Source organism: Ammodytes marinus, assembly GCF_949987685.1.
Source record: "Ammodytes marinus genome assembly, chromosome: 22".
Classification (NCBI taxonomy): Eukaryota; Metazoa; Chordata; class Actinopteri; order Uranoscopiformes; family Ammodytidae; genus Ammodytes; species Ammodytes marinus.
Genome location: NC_137226.1, coordinates 18828285 through 18841987, shown reverse-complemented (window position 1 = coordinate 18841987; position 13703 = coordinate 18828285). Strand labels below are relative to the sequence as shown.

General features: G+C 43.2%; 1 protein-coding gene across 1 annotated transcript in view; it reads right to left on the bottom strand.

Annotated features, from left to right (window-relative positions):
* Positions 1 to 13363, bottom strand: part of arid2 (AT-rich interactive domain 2) — a 33550-nt gene extending 20187 nt beyond the window's left edge. The window contains exons 1-4 of the mRNA XM_080051348.1: positions 12901 to 13363; positions 12685 to 12778; positions 11665 to 11762; positions 1154 to 1287 (exon numbers count right to left, since the gene is read on the bottom strand). Of these exons, the coding sequence (XP_079907474.1) occupies positions 1154 to 1287; positions 11665 to 11762; positions 12685 to 12778; positions 12901 to 12992 (418 nt within the window). The 5' untranslated portion in view covers positions 12993 to 13363. The remainder of the gene's footprint in view (positions 1 to 1153; positions 1288 to 11664; positions 11763 to 12684; positions 12779 to 12900) is intronic.
* Positions 13364 to 13703: the final 340 nt, after the last annotated feature.

Here is a 13703-nt window from a genome sequence, read left to right as displayed (position 1 = left end):
TTTTCTCCCCCTCTCGTTGTTTTCACATGGCGATAAAAGTAAACACACACAGGGCGCACTGCAGACTACGTCACAGATGCGCGCCCAGGAGACTCTGGTTGGGAGGGGGGAGTGAGTGAGTTGCCAATGCATGTGAGTCTGTGAGGCAGAGAGCCACAGGAAAGAGCGAGAGAAGCGAACACCAGCGAGTTTGCCGGTGGCGGCGGCGGCTAAAAAAAAAACACATTACGTGCCAATTTGTATTCGATGGTCGCGATAGGGTCATTTTATACATCCCGTGGAGAACATCTCGCGATACATCGCATATATTCGATATATCGCCCAGCCCTACATTAAAGCAATCGGAACCGTCATCTCGCAATCAACATATTTTGCTCCATCATCATATTCTTGAGAAATAAGTTCAACCCACTAGAAAAATCCTTGAAACAAACAGCTTTTGTTGAGGCACATTTCAATGCATATGCTTGACCTGTTGGCTGACCCGTTTCCCATAATGCATCTCACACTTTCACATCTGAGTGAGGATTAAGTGTTTGGAGTTGGCCAGGGGGCAGAGAGAAAGAGATGGAGAGAGACAGCGTGAACTTCAGAGAGTGAGTGGGTATGGACACAAAAAAGCATGCAAATGAAATCTGAATTTGTGTATCTGATTACTGACGTGACAGACAGAAACAAAAGCTGCGTTCCAATCCCCATACTTCCCTACTATTCAGTATGGTAAAAAAATATGTAGAATGTCCCAATACATGTAATCAGATGTAGCATTCTTAAAAATATCCGGATGCCCTACTATGGCAATTTTTTGTGTGAAAACCAGCATGCTTTTAAGCGATTCTGACCCTGTGCATTTGACGGATCCTCTGTATGAAAACGTCAGGAAAAAAAAGCAGCAATGCAACGGATATATAAAGCAAGAGGCAAGTACAATGTGCAATGTTATAATCTTAAAATGAAGTTGTCCCAATTGTTTGCCTACTGCATACTAACTACATACTTTTCATGATCTGCTGTAGTATGTAGAAAAGTAAAAAGGAGAATATGATTTGGAACAAAGGAAAAGAGTGAACTTGTGAACACAGATAGATCAAGAGAGTAAGAAAGCCTTTGAATACTAAGCATGGTGTAGACATGTAGAAGGATAGGTATTTACCTGATACGATGTGTTGCTGGTAGTTGTATGTGGTGGGAATTGCACCGATTGGAAGAGCGTTTTTGGGATTCCCCGGCTGCGTTTCCTCATCGTCCTCGCCAAAGTGGTGGACTTTCTCATACTTCTCCAGGTATCTGCAGAGGAAGAGAGGAAACAAAACAAACAGAAAATGAGCCAACGACTTGTTTGGTGTGAATCTGTGTTCTACTTTTCTCTCCAAGACTTAAGGGAATAAAAGATCTTTTTTCTTAATTGAGCAGGCGCATTTTCCTGTGAGCGCAGAGGCCTTGGAGTAGATGCAGCGTTCTCTCTACTTGAAAACAAACTCCTAAATAGCGACTGGCAGCCTCTAGTGGGAACAGCTTCTAACAAGTACAGCCTCTAGAATCAGGACTAACAAGAAATGTCACCCAGAACCGTTTACTCTGCAACAGACTCCACTGTTCCTTTGTTCTCTAGTAAGACAACATGAAAGAGTCAAAGTAGCTTATACTTTAAATGAACGGGCATGAAGAGGAAGTGGCTGTGACCCACCACTAACATGTCAGATTATTGCCCGTTTCATGCAGGCATAGAGGGATAACAAACCCATTGATCGCGACAGACAGAATAATCAAATAGCTTTAGTATCATGGTTACTCACAAAGCACCAGTATATCATCACAAATGAGCAGAACCCACACGCAATTCATAAATGACAATGGAAGTTAATTCATCAGACTTTACAGAGAAGCCCGAAATGTACCAGGACACTCAATGCGACCTCAGAACTACACGCTCAAATAGAAGAGCATCCTTTTACATCTCACATTTCATTAAAAGCACAAATATGGATTGTGGGAACAACAGCAGGACCGCTGTTTCTGAAGCCAAGCAGGTTTTATCAGACGAAGGAATTTAAAAGATTTCAAAGTAACGCAGACGAAATTAGAACTAGAAAGAAAGACTAATTGAGTGTGGACATAGCAGGCGCAATGTAAGCAACTACGGCTAAGAGGGTCAACAACAGTGAATGGGAGGCAGGCGACTTCACATTCGCTTCCATTACTGTCCGACTGAAAATAAAGTCCAGGTCTAACTTAGGCTTCAGTTCACAAGAGAGAAACTCATTGTTGAGAAGCTCCTTTTAATCGCTCTGCACATTCAGTGTGAATTACAGAGTACAAAAGTTCCATTCTTTCATGTAATGAGATAGCAACCGCTGTAATCTTTCAGCCAGCTTTACCAGTCCAGGAGTTTGCGTCGACTCTAGCTCGACAGAGTCTGTGGCAACCGCTGCTACTGAGCTTTTTGGTGTTTTTAAAAAAGGCTCAAAAGTGTTAGGTGAAGCATCATCCACAGAGAAACTGGAGCTACAAATGAACAGAAAAGGCTCAGAGCCGACTTGTGTAACTGCAGCAAGGAGCAATATTTACCATTAATATGACTGCATAGAAAAAGAGAACACTTCAGTATTGATCTAGCATTGCACAAAATTAAGTGTAGATATCCATGCATTTTCAATTCAATTTTCCAGGTGGTTAACTGCTGAACAGCTAAGTGTTCCATACTGTGTTGTTTATATCAGAGCACAACAAAGAACCTTTGAAAGTGAATCAATACAAAGCAGATTGAACAACTCTTCGGAGGTGAAAGCTAGCTTAGGTCAAACTACTTTTAATGAAATGATGCAAAGAGGTTCTTTGAATAACACCACTACTCATCTAAACAGTGCAACAGCCCAGAGTAGAAACAAGTGAACCGGCTGCATCGCCTGCAGCTGTGAGCCAACATCAAGCAAACTATTCATCTCACGTTCTTGGAGGAGTTCGCACCTCACTTAGGGGAAAGCGAAAGAATATTCTCCATGAGCATGCAAGCACCGAATCAAGCTCTTTGATTCGATAAATGCCTCTCAACAACACGGAGACACCCGCCAGATAAACAAAAACACAAACAAATGCACGCACGCAGAGAAATACCTCGGCGGTGATAGCCTGGTGAACCCAGCCTGGCTGTGTGGCCGTGAGTCACACCAGAGCGAGTGCCTGTTTCTGAATGAGGGCCCCGCCGCTTGTTCATCGCGGCCAAGGTAATCCCCCGTCCGCTGGCTGCCGGGTGACACGCCGGACTATAAATACACTCAGCCTTCATTTGCAGAGGCAGGCAGAGAGAGGGAGAGAGAGAGGCAGAGAGAGAGAGAGATAGGCCCCACTCCGGACTGCAGCGTCATCAACCGCTGTCTGGGCGACGGGTGGGGGCATGGGAGGGAGTTGACTGCAGCTGCTCATGTCTGCACTTCCCCTTTTTTTTATTATATACATGCATGAGGAGAGGAACACCACTGCCCCCCCACTAGAGTAGCACGTGATTACCAAATCAATAGAAACCACCTGGGGCTTGCATCATTTTACTACAACCGTTTTAGGGAAATGTGTGTAATATTCTCTGCTAATACTAAGCTGAGTTATGTTTTCCCTCCAAAACAATGCAACTAGTGCAAAAGGGTTGGGGAACTGTAATTCTACTTTATGTCCAATTATCACTTGTTTTGCCTTTCAGTCAAATAGCCACTGTCACGAGTATTAACGGTCATCTGGTTCACACAAGTGCAGATAACTCCTGGCTTCAATTACTCCCTGCTGTCTGGCTGCCCAACTGCCCTCATGTGTGTTTAAATCTGTCCGTGTGTGGGAGTCCATTGCCCCCTGCTGGATGTGGAAACGGACTTGTAAAGAAAAGAAAGAAGAAAGAAGAAAAACACACATACACATACACACACACAGACCACGCACAGGCAGTTTTCTGTGCAGAAATGCTTGCTGGGATTTAATGGTATCAGCTGTCCAACACAGGCTGAGGGTGGTTTGCTTTGTCAATAATCGCGGGACAGTTTACCCAAGGCAGAGCCAAATGCTTTAACAGTTGGATCGTTTACAGAACAAACTCACAAGTCACAACAGTGCAAGGCGGGTAAGTTGACAGCATCCATGATAAAGGAACAAAACAACTAATTCCCTTCATAAGTGCAAGTTTTTCCATTTCAGCTTATCAACCTGGTCAATCTCGTTGGCACAGTGGTAAGCAGCATTTCCTGGGTTCAAAATAGGCTTTTTGCAGAAGAAGAGGTTTCACACCGGTGCAAGGTAATCCAGAATGGCAACGACACAACTGATGTAGATGATAGCTGTATACGTTAGCGCTCACACAATAGACCCATAAACTGTGACGTGAACAGTTACACCACCTGCATGATGAGTATGTCCCTGTTCCACGGTGCTAGGCTAGCTAGCGCACAGTAATATCAGCAGTCACAGCTGCACCGCAGGTTTGTTGACGAGGTGTTATTTTTTATTTATTTTTTAAGGAAAGGAAAAGCTACAGAAGTGGACATGGCAGTGTTCAGCTCTACTAGAACAAAAGGTGGAGTTGGTGATCCTGGAGAACCTTTGTTGTTAAAATCACTTGCTCAAAATCAGTGAATATTTACGAATAATCCACTACCTGTCCATGAGATTTTATTACACAGCCTAGGCTCTGTAAGCTGGTTTGCGCCAAAGGGTATGTAAAAAAAAAAAAAAGGGCGGCCACTATAGCTAGCAACATGCCTGTATAAAGAGCCTAGGAAGTGTATTACTATTAACACTGGATTTTTTTCACAGACACACACACAGTATGGACAGGTAGTGGATCATGAGGCGATATTCACAGATTTAGACAAGCATTCTCCACGATCGCTGACTGGCCCTGCCATGTAGCCAGGTCGCTAATGCTAGCTATCCAGCCAGCAGTCTCCCAATATCTGTGCTGAAACTGATTATTAAACCAAGCTTTACTTAGTCAAAAGCATCTGGTACCAAGAGACAACAGCTGTGTGTGATAACCTGTGTTTTTGAAATATGCATAATGATTACAGATTTGCTGCTGGTGCAAGTCTTTTATTCATTATGGGCTTAATAAAATGTGGTTTTAATTCCGTGTTTTAATTTTCCTTGTATTTGAATGAAAAGTTGTGTTTTTTTTTAAATGGTGAATGATTACCATAATTATACTTTCTTGCCCATGTGAAGCAGTAAACTGGGTTTCGAAAATAATGTGAAATAACATCAGGGACAATGTTGACATAGAAATGGTGCATCATCAGTGATAACAGCAATAACATTATCTTTAACCTGAATGGCAATGTACTGGACTCCTTCTGATTGAGACACTGGTTCCCTGCTCTACTTGTGATGGACTAAATGCAAAAAAACAGTCTTCCAGTGTCAACTGTACTGCACAGAACAAGTGAAGCCAATCTACTTGTGATTAAGAGTCAAGCCTCCATAACACCCAGAGCAACCATTTTATACATAACATCCATCTAAAGAAGTGCAGAGTGCCACAAGTCCACTGTCAAGTACAAGGCAGATTTGACCATTTGCTAGTTAGCATAGAGACTGAGAGGTGCAGATTAGGCTATCAGTGGTGGCCAACACTGCTGTAGGGCAGGTCAAATTACACACAGGCCATAAACACAAAATTCTCTTTGGATGTTATCTGGGATAACAAGTGTTCTCTAGCGCTCTTATTTTGTCAAAAGTCTCCTTTTGTGCTGTATATAAAAAAGGCGGAGAGACAGACGCACTAGTCGACTGTATTTCCCTTCATTTCTCTTTCATTCATCGTCTGAGCATCTCTGAAGTCTGAGCAGCAGCTCTGGTGAGGCGGGGGAATACAAACACGGCTAATGCAAGCCAGATCAAAAGGGCACTTCATCCAGATGTTTCAGACGAGCGGGACAGTCTATCATCGATGTACACCACAAGCAGAGTAGGACCAACAAGCACTATGGTACAAAGAATATTCTTATAACTGTGTGTGAGAATTAACACCCCGCCATTGCCAAGGAGGTAGTGCAATGAGTCTGAGGGGCACTTTACACGACAACACGAAACGGTGCATACGCGAAAATATTCTCGCGGTTGCACTATATAATTTACATGAAAACAGCAAACGCAGGCATGAAACCGCAGGTTTTGAGATCACCTCCCAGGGAGGATTTTTTGGAAAACACAACGGTTTTGGTTTCTTGTAAACACCGAAACCATTTCCCCTGGTAACGCTGACGTCACGGCTCCACTTCAGGTATGCGTAGTCTATAACATTTGCTGTCAAAATACCCACACGTGAGTTATAAAGTTAGAAGACAACATAACATGCACGGTGTCTCCGCGGCACAATCACTGTGATCAGCGGAGAGTGTCGTGCAGGGCTCAAATATAACACTCGCCAATTTAGTCTAAGCGATTAGTAAGTTATTGAGACCACCGGCCACTTTGTCTGGGGAACCGGGTACCGGAAGAGCTATCTACTAGGCTGTGTCACCGCTGACTATTGGCTTGGCATGCGTACTACAGCAATTTCGTCCCGTTTCCTCTGAAAACATGTGTACGAGTGAAGATGTCAGATAAATTGTGTCTGAACGGGGTTTTTTTTTTAAAAACAAAAACGGGAAAACTGTCACGTTTTCACAGTGTAAAGTGCCCCTGAGGCTGGAATTATCTGTTTGCCATCTGTATCATTCAGGAGACCTTTTTCACATGTGGTCTTGTACTTAAATTGTGAACGGCCTTAGGTAGGTTAAGCAATTCATGACTTACAATATTATATTCAAGAAACACTTTAGCATAAAGCTGATTGATTATTGCTAATCATTTTGAATTATATTGCGATTAGAATTAAATGAATTGCACAGCTCTACTTTAGAACATAAATAAATGAGTACATACAATGATAGATCAAGTGGCCTCCAAATAATTTTGAGGGTTGTTATCCATCTTAATTTTTTTATTTCAGCTTTGGTAATGTGTGTACAATCTAATCATATATAAGAAATGCATTTGTATCAAATATGCTCCTGGTGGGTTCACTGTGTTCAACTCTTCTGTTACTCTACAGCATCAAGTGTTGCTGGAAACATTTGAGGAACCCACACAGCACTATTGGATGCATATGCAGGGCCACAGGATGGCTTTAAGATTGATATAATTATATTTGTTTGACTTTTCAAAAGAAAATGAATACTAATTACTATTCATTATAATCCGTTTGCAACTGGCTGGAGAGTAGATGGAAAAAAGAATGGCTCTCGTTCAATCACATGACAACTAAAATCCTGTCTAATTGCTGGAGCCATGAGAATTGGGAGTCCTGGGGTCGTAGACGAGAGATCGCCCAAAAATGAGTAAATCTAAGTGCACCTGCGTCACCTGCAACCAGATGCAAGTGTGTTATGATATTTTTGCTTTACAGAGAGCAGCATGTTTGACTCTGGAAGAAGAAGAAAAGGCAGATTACTTGGAGGTGGTTGAATCAGCAGAAAGAGCTATTGTGAAGAGCTGGGTTTCTGTCTCTGTCTCACTGTGGAGAGTAAAAACTGGCTTTGGCAGCAGAGCTAAAAGCTGAACATGCTCGTAATATAGTGTGGGTCAAGAGGCTAAATCTGAGCTCTACCATCGCAACCCAACACCGATGAATCAAAAACCGCCTTCGGTGGATCACTGCCACACATGGCTTCAGGGCCAGGCTTGATTTTGAGGAACCATATTCCTCAGAACATATGCCATATGACATCACAGAGCAAACTTACTCCTCCCCCATTTAAACTGCTAAACTGAAACAATAATAGTCTCTTCTCTAACACAGTTTCAAACCATGTGAATAAACCTCATCAAAAGCATAGATGTAATAGATTGGAGCATAGAGAATCAAGTGAGCGGTTCCTAGATGTCAATGCCTCCTGGGCCTGATTTCCTCCCGATGGGGATGCAGTGGAGAGGGCAAACAAAGGTTGAACCAGGCTATCCGTCACCTGACTTCTGTGGCTTCTGTGTTCAGTTGACTGCAGTTTAGAAAAGAAGGCAAAAGACTGTCTGTAGCAACATTAGAGGGCCTTATTTCAAAACACCTTTTATGCGCTCTCAAATTACGGTGTGTGTCCAGACAAACAGGATGGTGTTTTTTACTGAAAGAACATGACTTGGGTCGCCCCGTGAGGGTTGAGAGCTTAGCACAAAGACCACTCCCAAATCATATGAGATTACTTATAGAAGAGGGAGAAAAACTATGCAGATGGAAATAGTTTTGACTGAGAATCATCCAAATAAGTTTAGCCACAGGAAAATAGGAAGCCGTCTTGAGTAAGTAACTCTTTGGCAACTTCTTAGTGTATCAATAATTCTCTCATGCCCAAACACCTCTTAATCAACTGTAATGCATTTATTTCTCCAAACTTGTTAAAGGTGTAGTCAGCCATTCTGGAGCATGCTTGTTGTCATTTTTTTTGGGTCTAAATCTGTGAATATCTCCTCACGTGTGTGCACCCGAAAAAAATCCAGTGTTAAAACATAGCATAGGCTCTCTTTACAGAGCCTCGGCTGTATATTTACATCTATATTTATTTTCAGCACAAACGCAGTACGGACAGGTATCAGATTGTGAGGAGATATTCACTGATTTTGACAAAAAAGGGATTGTCAACAAATCATTCTAAGAGAATCGCTGACTCCGACTTTAATAAAGAGAGACAAAAACAGAGTTGCATTTCAACGGTGCCCTTAGTGTGTCAGTGTGATACCATGCCGGCCGTTTTGATCTGGAGTGTGAATCCTCCTCCTCCTCCGTCGTAACTGGGGCTGGTGTCAAAGCGGGCGCTTCAACAAGTTGAAAACGAGCTGGAATAAATGTTTCTGGCAAGCGTCGCTCACTTATTACCGAGTGACATTCGGATATCAAATAGACAGCAGCAGGGAACTGGCACTGAACTTAACAGCGCTGCTCTTGAGTGGGAAGTGCTGACCACAGAGAGAGAGAGAGAGAGAGAGAGAGAGAGAGAGAGAGAGAGAGAGAGAGAGAGAGAGAGAGAGAGAGAGAGAGAGAGAGAGAGAGAGAGAGAGAGAGAGAGAGAGAGAGAGAGAGAGAGAGAGAGAGAGAGAGAGAGAGAGAGAGAGAGAGAGAGAGAGAGAGAGAGAGAGAGAGAGAGAGATGAGAGAGAGAGAGAGAGAGAGAGAGAGAGAGAGAGAGAGAGAGAGAGAGAGAGAGAGAGAGAGAGAGAGAGAGAGAGAGAGAGAGAGAGAGAGAGAGAGAGAGATGCATCATGATCAACCTATTAATTTAGACAGGTCAAACTTGGTCAACGAGTCACAAGGTCTCATCCTAGCTTTGAACTCATTTTAATTCACACAGAGGTTTAAAAAAAAAGAAGAAAAAAATAGAAAGAAAAAGCAGCAGCATAAATCTGCACTGGAGTCGTAACTCAAAGTTGGGCTTGTTAAAAGGCCACAGATAACAAATACTGAGCCAAAATGCTTTCCCTATGAATATTCCCAGATATCTAATCATTGCCAACAAAACCCCACATCTACACATTACTTCAGGGTTGAGTATATTCACAACAGAGTCTTAAAAAAGGGCCCGGGCAGCCAGTGGTTACAGACGGCCATTCATTCAACTGGATAATCAAGATTAACACCTCATATTAGCAAACATCCCACAGGAGTAAGTGTCCTTGAGCGAGACACTGAATCTGCACCAGCCTCCACCATCAGCAGATATCCACTGTGTAACCGGCTATGACCTTTGAACTCCCTGGATGAGGCCAAAAATGAAAATATCCCAGAGTGATTACATTACAGGTCCACTTTTGCATAGAAAACCAAACATAGGAAAAGAAAACCTACTTTTTTCTAATGACTAAAAAGGCAGCATAGGGAGGTGAATATAGTCTCTCTTTGGGCCTACGTTGAGGCGAGACTAGCTGCCCTCTTCCTCTGACCTCCGCGGCACTACGCTGAACTGCTGCCTTAGATAAACTTTACAAAAGCGGCTCCAGCGGAGCGCGTGTGATAGTCAGCATGTCGGTCCACTCAGCTGTTAGGCCTCTTTTGCTCATTAACCTTCAACTTATTTATCTTTTAAGAATAAATTATTACATTGAACTAGCTGAAACAAAGCACATTTCATGTTAATGACTCCAAATTATTTTAGGCATCATCATGTTATTTGCAAAAGAAGCCATCCGTTTAATCTTATTCATAAACCACTTTCTGACATAAGCCAATAACACATGTATAGGCCTACCTAGAGCAAGACAACATATTTCTATATGCAAGTGTTTTGCTGAGGCACTAAGGAGAGGAGAAGTTCCCACATAAATTACATCACAGAAACTCAACACCTTGGCACTACAGCTACTTCCACTTAAAGAGCAGACCTAAACAACCGTGTTGTTCGCCGTCTGAGCTTCAGAGCAGACAATTACACCAAAATGCATGATCTCCTGATTTAAAAGAAAAAGGAAAAAAAATATATATTTAAAAAGTATTGGGGCATTTACACTAAACATCACGCATGATTATAGTGGATTGAGGCCATTATTGCACTCCAAAAGACATCAGACTTCAGGAGCACAACAAGGCAAAGTGTGCCTGAGGGGATTCTCTCCTGCAGCCTGCCCTGATGTATTACCTGTGACCGTTTAAGGAGCTACAAGTTTCATCTGCTGTGCACAGTTAGGAATCAAATTGACTGCTGTACATCCAACCTGCAACAGCTTGCATCAAAAGCCAACTTGGTTAAAAATGCACAGAGAGTTAGCCGCAGTGTTTGACACGACCAAAAGACCTGCAGCTGCCCGTAAAAGATCCTCCATGTGTTCCTCTGCTACAGAGGTGTAATCCTCTGCAGGCAGGTGCTGGTGATGGGAACAACCGTTGCATGAAGTAGGCGGAGGAAAGAAACAAACAAAAAAAGGAGCACATAGAAAGCAGCAACACCAAAACCACAAATGCCAGCTGTTGGGGAGAGCAGGCATTTACACTCCCATCACTGGCAGCTGACTGTGTCAAGACTTGGAAGGCTGAACGCTACACACCTAAAAGCACCCAGAGCTGCTCACTCATTAGTGCCTTATCAAAGTCAAACGCATTGTGGCTATACTATTTTCAATAAGAAATAACCGCTATTCATTCATGGATTTATGGCCATTACAGACTAAATTCTACATAACTTACTATATCCCAGACTACATAAAAATGCAGACAATACCTCAGGACAGGTTTATTTTTCAATAAAAAAGCTAATCGTACTGTCTTTGTCATGTGGCTACACCATTTTCAAAAACAAAATAACCACCATTCATTCAGTTTGATAGCCATTCGAGACAAGATTATCCCAACGTGTGTGCTCCAAAATCTATTTTCCAGACTTAAAATGCAGAGAACATCTAAGCCAGGTTTCTTTTTCAATAAAAAGGCAAATCATTGTGGGTTTTTTGTAATGTAAATGAGGCACCTAAAAACATATTCAGCGTGCCATGGAAAATATGCACAATATTGACCTTTTAGAGTCTGCCATATTGTTGTACTAGTGCAGCGTCCTCGCAGAGGGGAGCAGCAGAGGCTGGATCCTGCTGCTGACTGCATCTTCACATTTGTAAACACTTCCCACATGCTACCTGCGAGGGAAGAGAGCTGCGTGGCCATGCTACTTACCGAAGGTAGTACTGTTTTAAAGCAAATGCAGCGTTGGAGCAACTCCTCGGGAGGTTGAACTCTTCTCCAAGTTCAATCCATTGGTTTTTGTCAGAGACCTGAAAGGAGGAAACGAGTTCGTTAGGAGATAAACAGACACTGGCGACCACAAAAAGAGCGGTTACACTACAACCATCTGGTATGCTACAGGTCCCCCCCTATGAGGCAATATATCAGAATCACTAATCAATAACTTTCTCAAACTGTTGGAAATGTGTAAAAATGCCAAATTATATTAAATAATTCTGCAGAATGTTTGGTATATTGGCATTTAATTAGCTACTAATATGTTTGTAATGCAAACCTATTTACATTAACCATATCAGTGAGTACAAGTGTTTGACTCCCTTTTGGATAGTATCGTTGAGGCTAGTTAGCGCTAGCTAACAAGCTAACTTGACTTTTCCGTTTTTGGCGTTAAAACCTCACGATGCTTGACTCCGACAAACCCCCTCCGTCCATAAACAAATGCTGTAGCCTGCGGCGACCAGTCTCATTTCGGAGCAGGTTATGGTACCGTGTACTGTGTTCACTACATGGGCCTGTGAGGCCTACATTTTGTGACCAGCCATGAAGCCGAAAGAAAGATGGCTATGGCGAGAAAGAAATATCGCCCCTTTCTGCGCGAAAACTACCGGCAAAAGCCCGGGCAAGACGCTATATGGCGAGCGGTGCTTCCCGAGGCCGGGCTCCGTGCCGATAATCGATGTTAAACGTGCCCGCTAATTTTGAGTCGCTCCAACTGCACTCTGACTCGAGCGGTTGGGACTCTCAATTCAAACACCCCACACAACAACACAAGCCACCACATTGCAATAGAGATACATGGCAAACTAGCACAAGGCCAACACCGACCTACTAAACGCTTCTCTACTGGGTTACACTTGTCCCGGGATTCCCACACAGAGTTGTAGAGTGGTCCACCGAGGAGTCCACACACAGCAGAGTGTGGAGAAAAATCCACTTTTAGTTCCCACTCACCTTAGCAAATCCACCTAAAGCGACGACTCTGATATAGAGAGCATTTAGGTCCAGCTCTTTCCCACCCACGAAAGGAATCTTCTTGAACGGCGATCTATGGGGATACACCAGAAATACATGCATAAATGTTTAAATAACAGTTTAGGTTAAGTCACAGTTGCATGCAATGAAGATATAAAGTTATATTTCTTTTGAATAAAGACGCCCCAATCTCACCCTCTGCTTTGGTGAAATTGCCGCAGCTCGTCCAGGAAAGCCTGTCCTTTCCTTCGCTGATCTAGTAGATTTTTCCCCGTCGAATTTGCCATTGTTTTTGCATGCAAAAACGGTTAAACCCCACTTCAGTCGCTTCTTAAGACACCAAGGATCCCATACTCCGCCGGCGCTCAGTCATTCGCGAAGCTGAGTGTTTAAAAAGTTAAAGAAATAGCTGATAGCAAGAAGAGCGGCAGCTCGCTAATAAAGACTGATGCACACAGAAAGCAATCCCGATTCAAGCCCGGACTAAGTTCCAACGAACAGTCACAAATACGACCGATTTACCGGCAAATTAGGAACGCCATGGCAGAATGTGTTGAATAAATGCTTTTAGTCGCGGTTGTATTCGTTTGGAGTGGTTTGACAGTGTGTTACGGACGCAGCTCCGAGGCTATCGCACACACTGTAGAGCGGCAGAGGGATCCAGTTCTCAGACAAAAAGATGTGAAGGCCGCGGAGCCCCGGCCTGCCATGCGTGCAGCGCCATCTGCGGCCATATGCGGCACTGCACCATCCACAGCAGAGCGGGTGCTGGAACAATAGAGACTGTTTTCTTTTTTAGGGACCGTCTGACAACTCGCCTCTGTTTGGGAAAACGGGTCAGGAGGCACTTGGAAATGTCCCGTGGGGGGAGGGGATAACACTAATTAACATAGCCCCCTTGTTGTCCCAAGCAGGCGTGTAATGGAGGGCAACCTTACATTTTATTGGTAAAATACAATTTTTCCAAGGTGACATAAAGCCTTGGTTATAACTGCTTT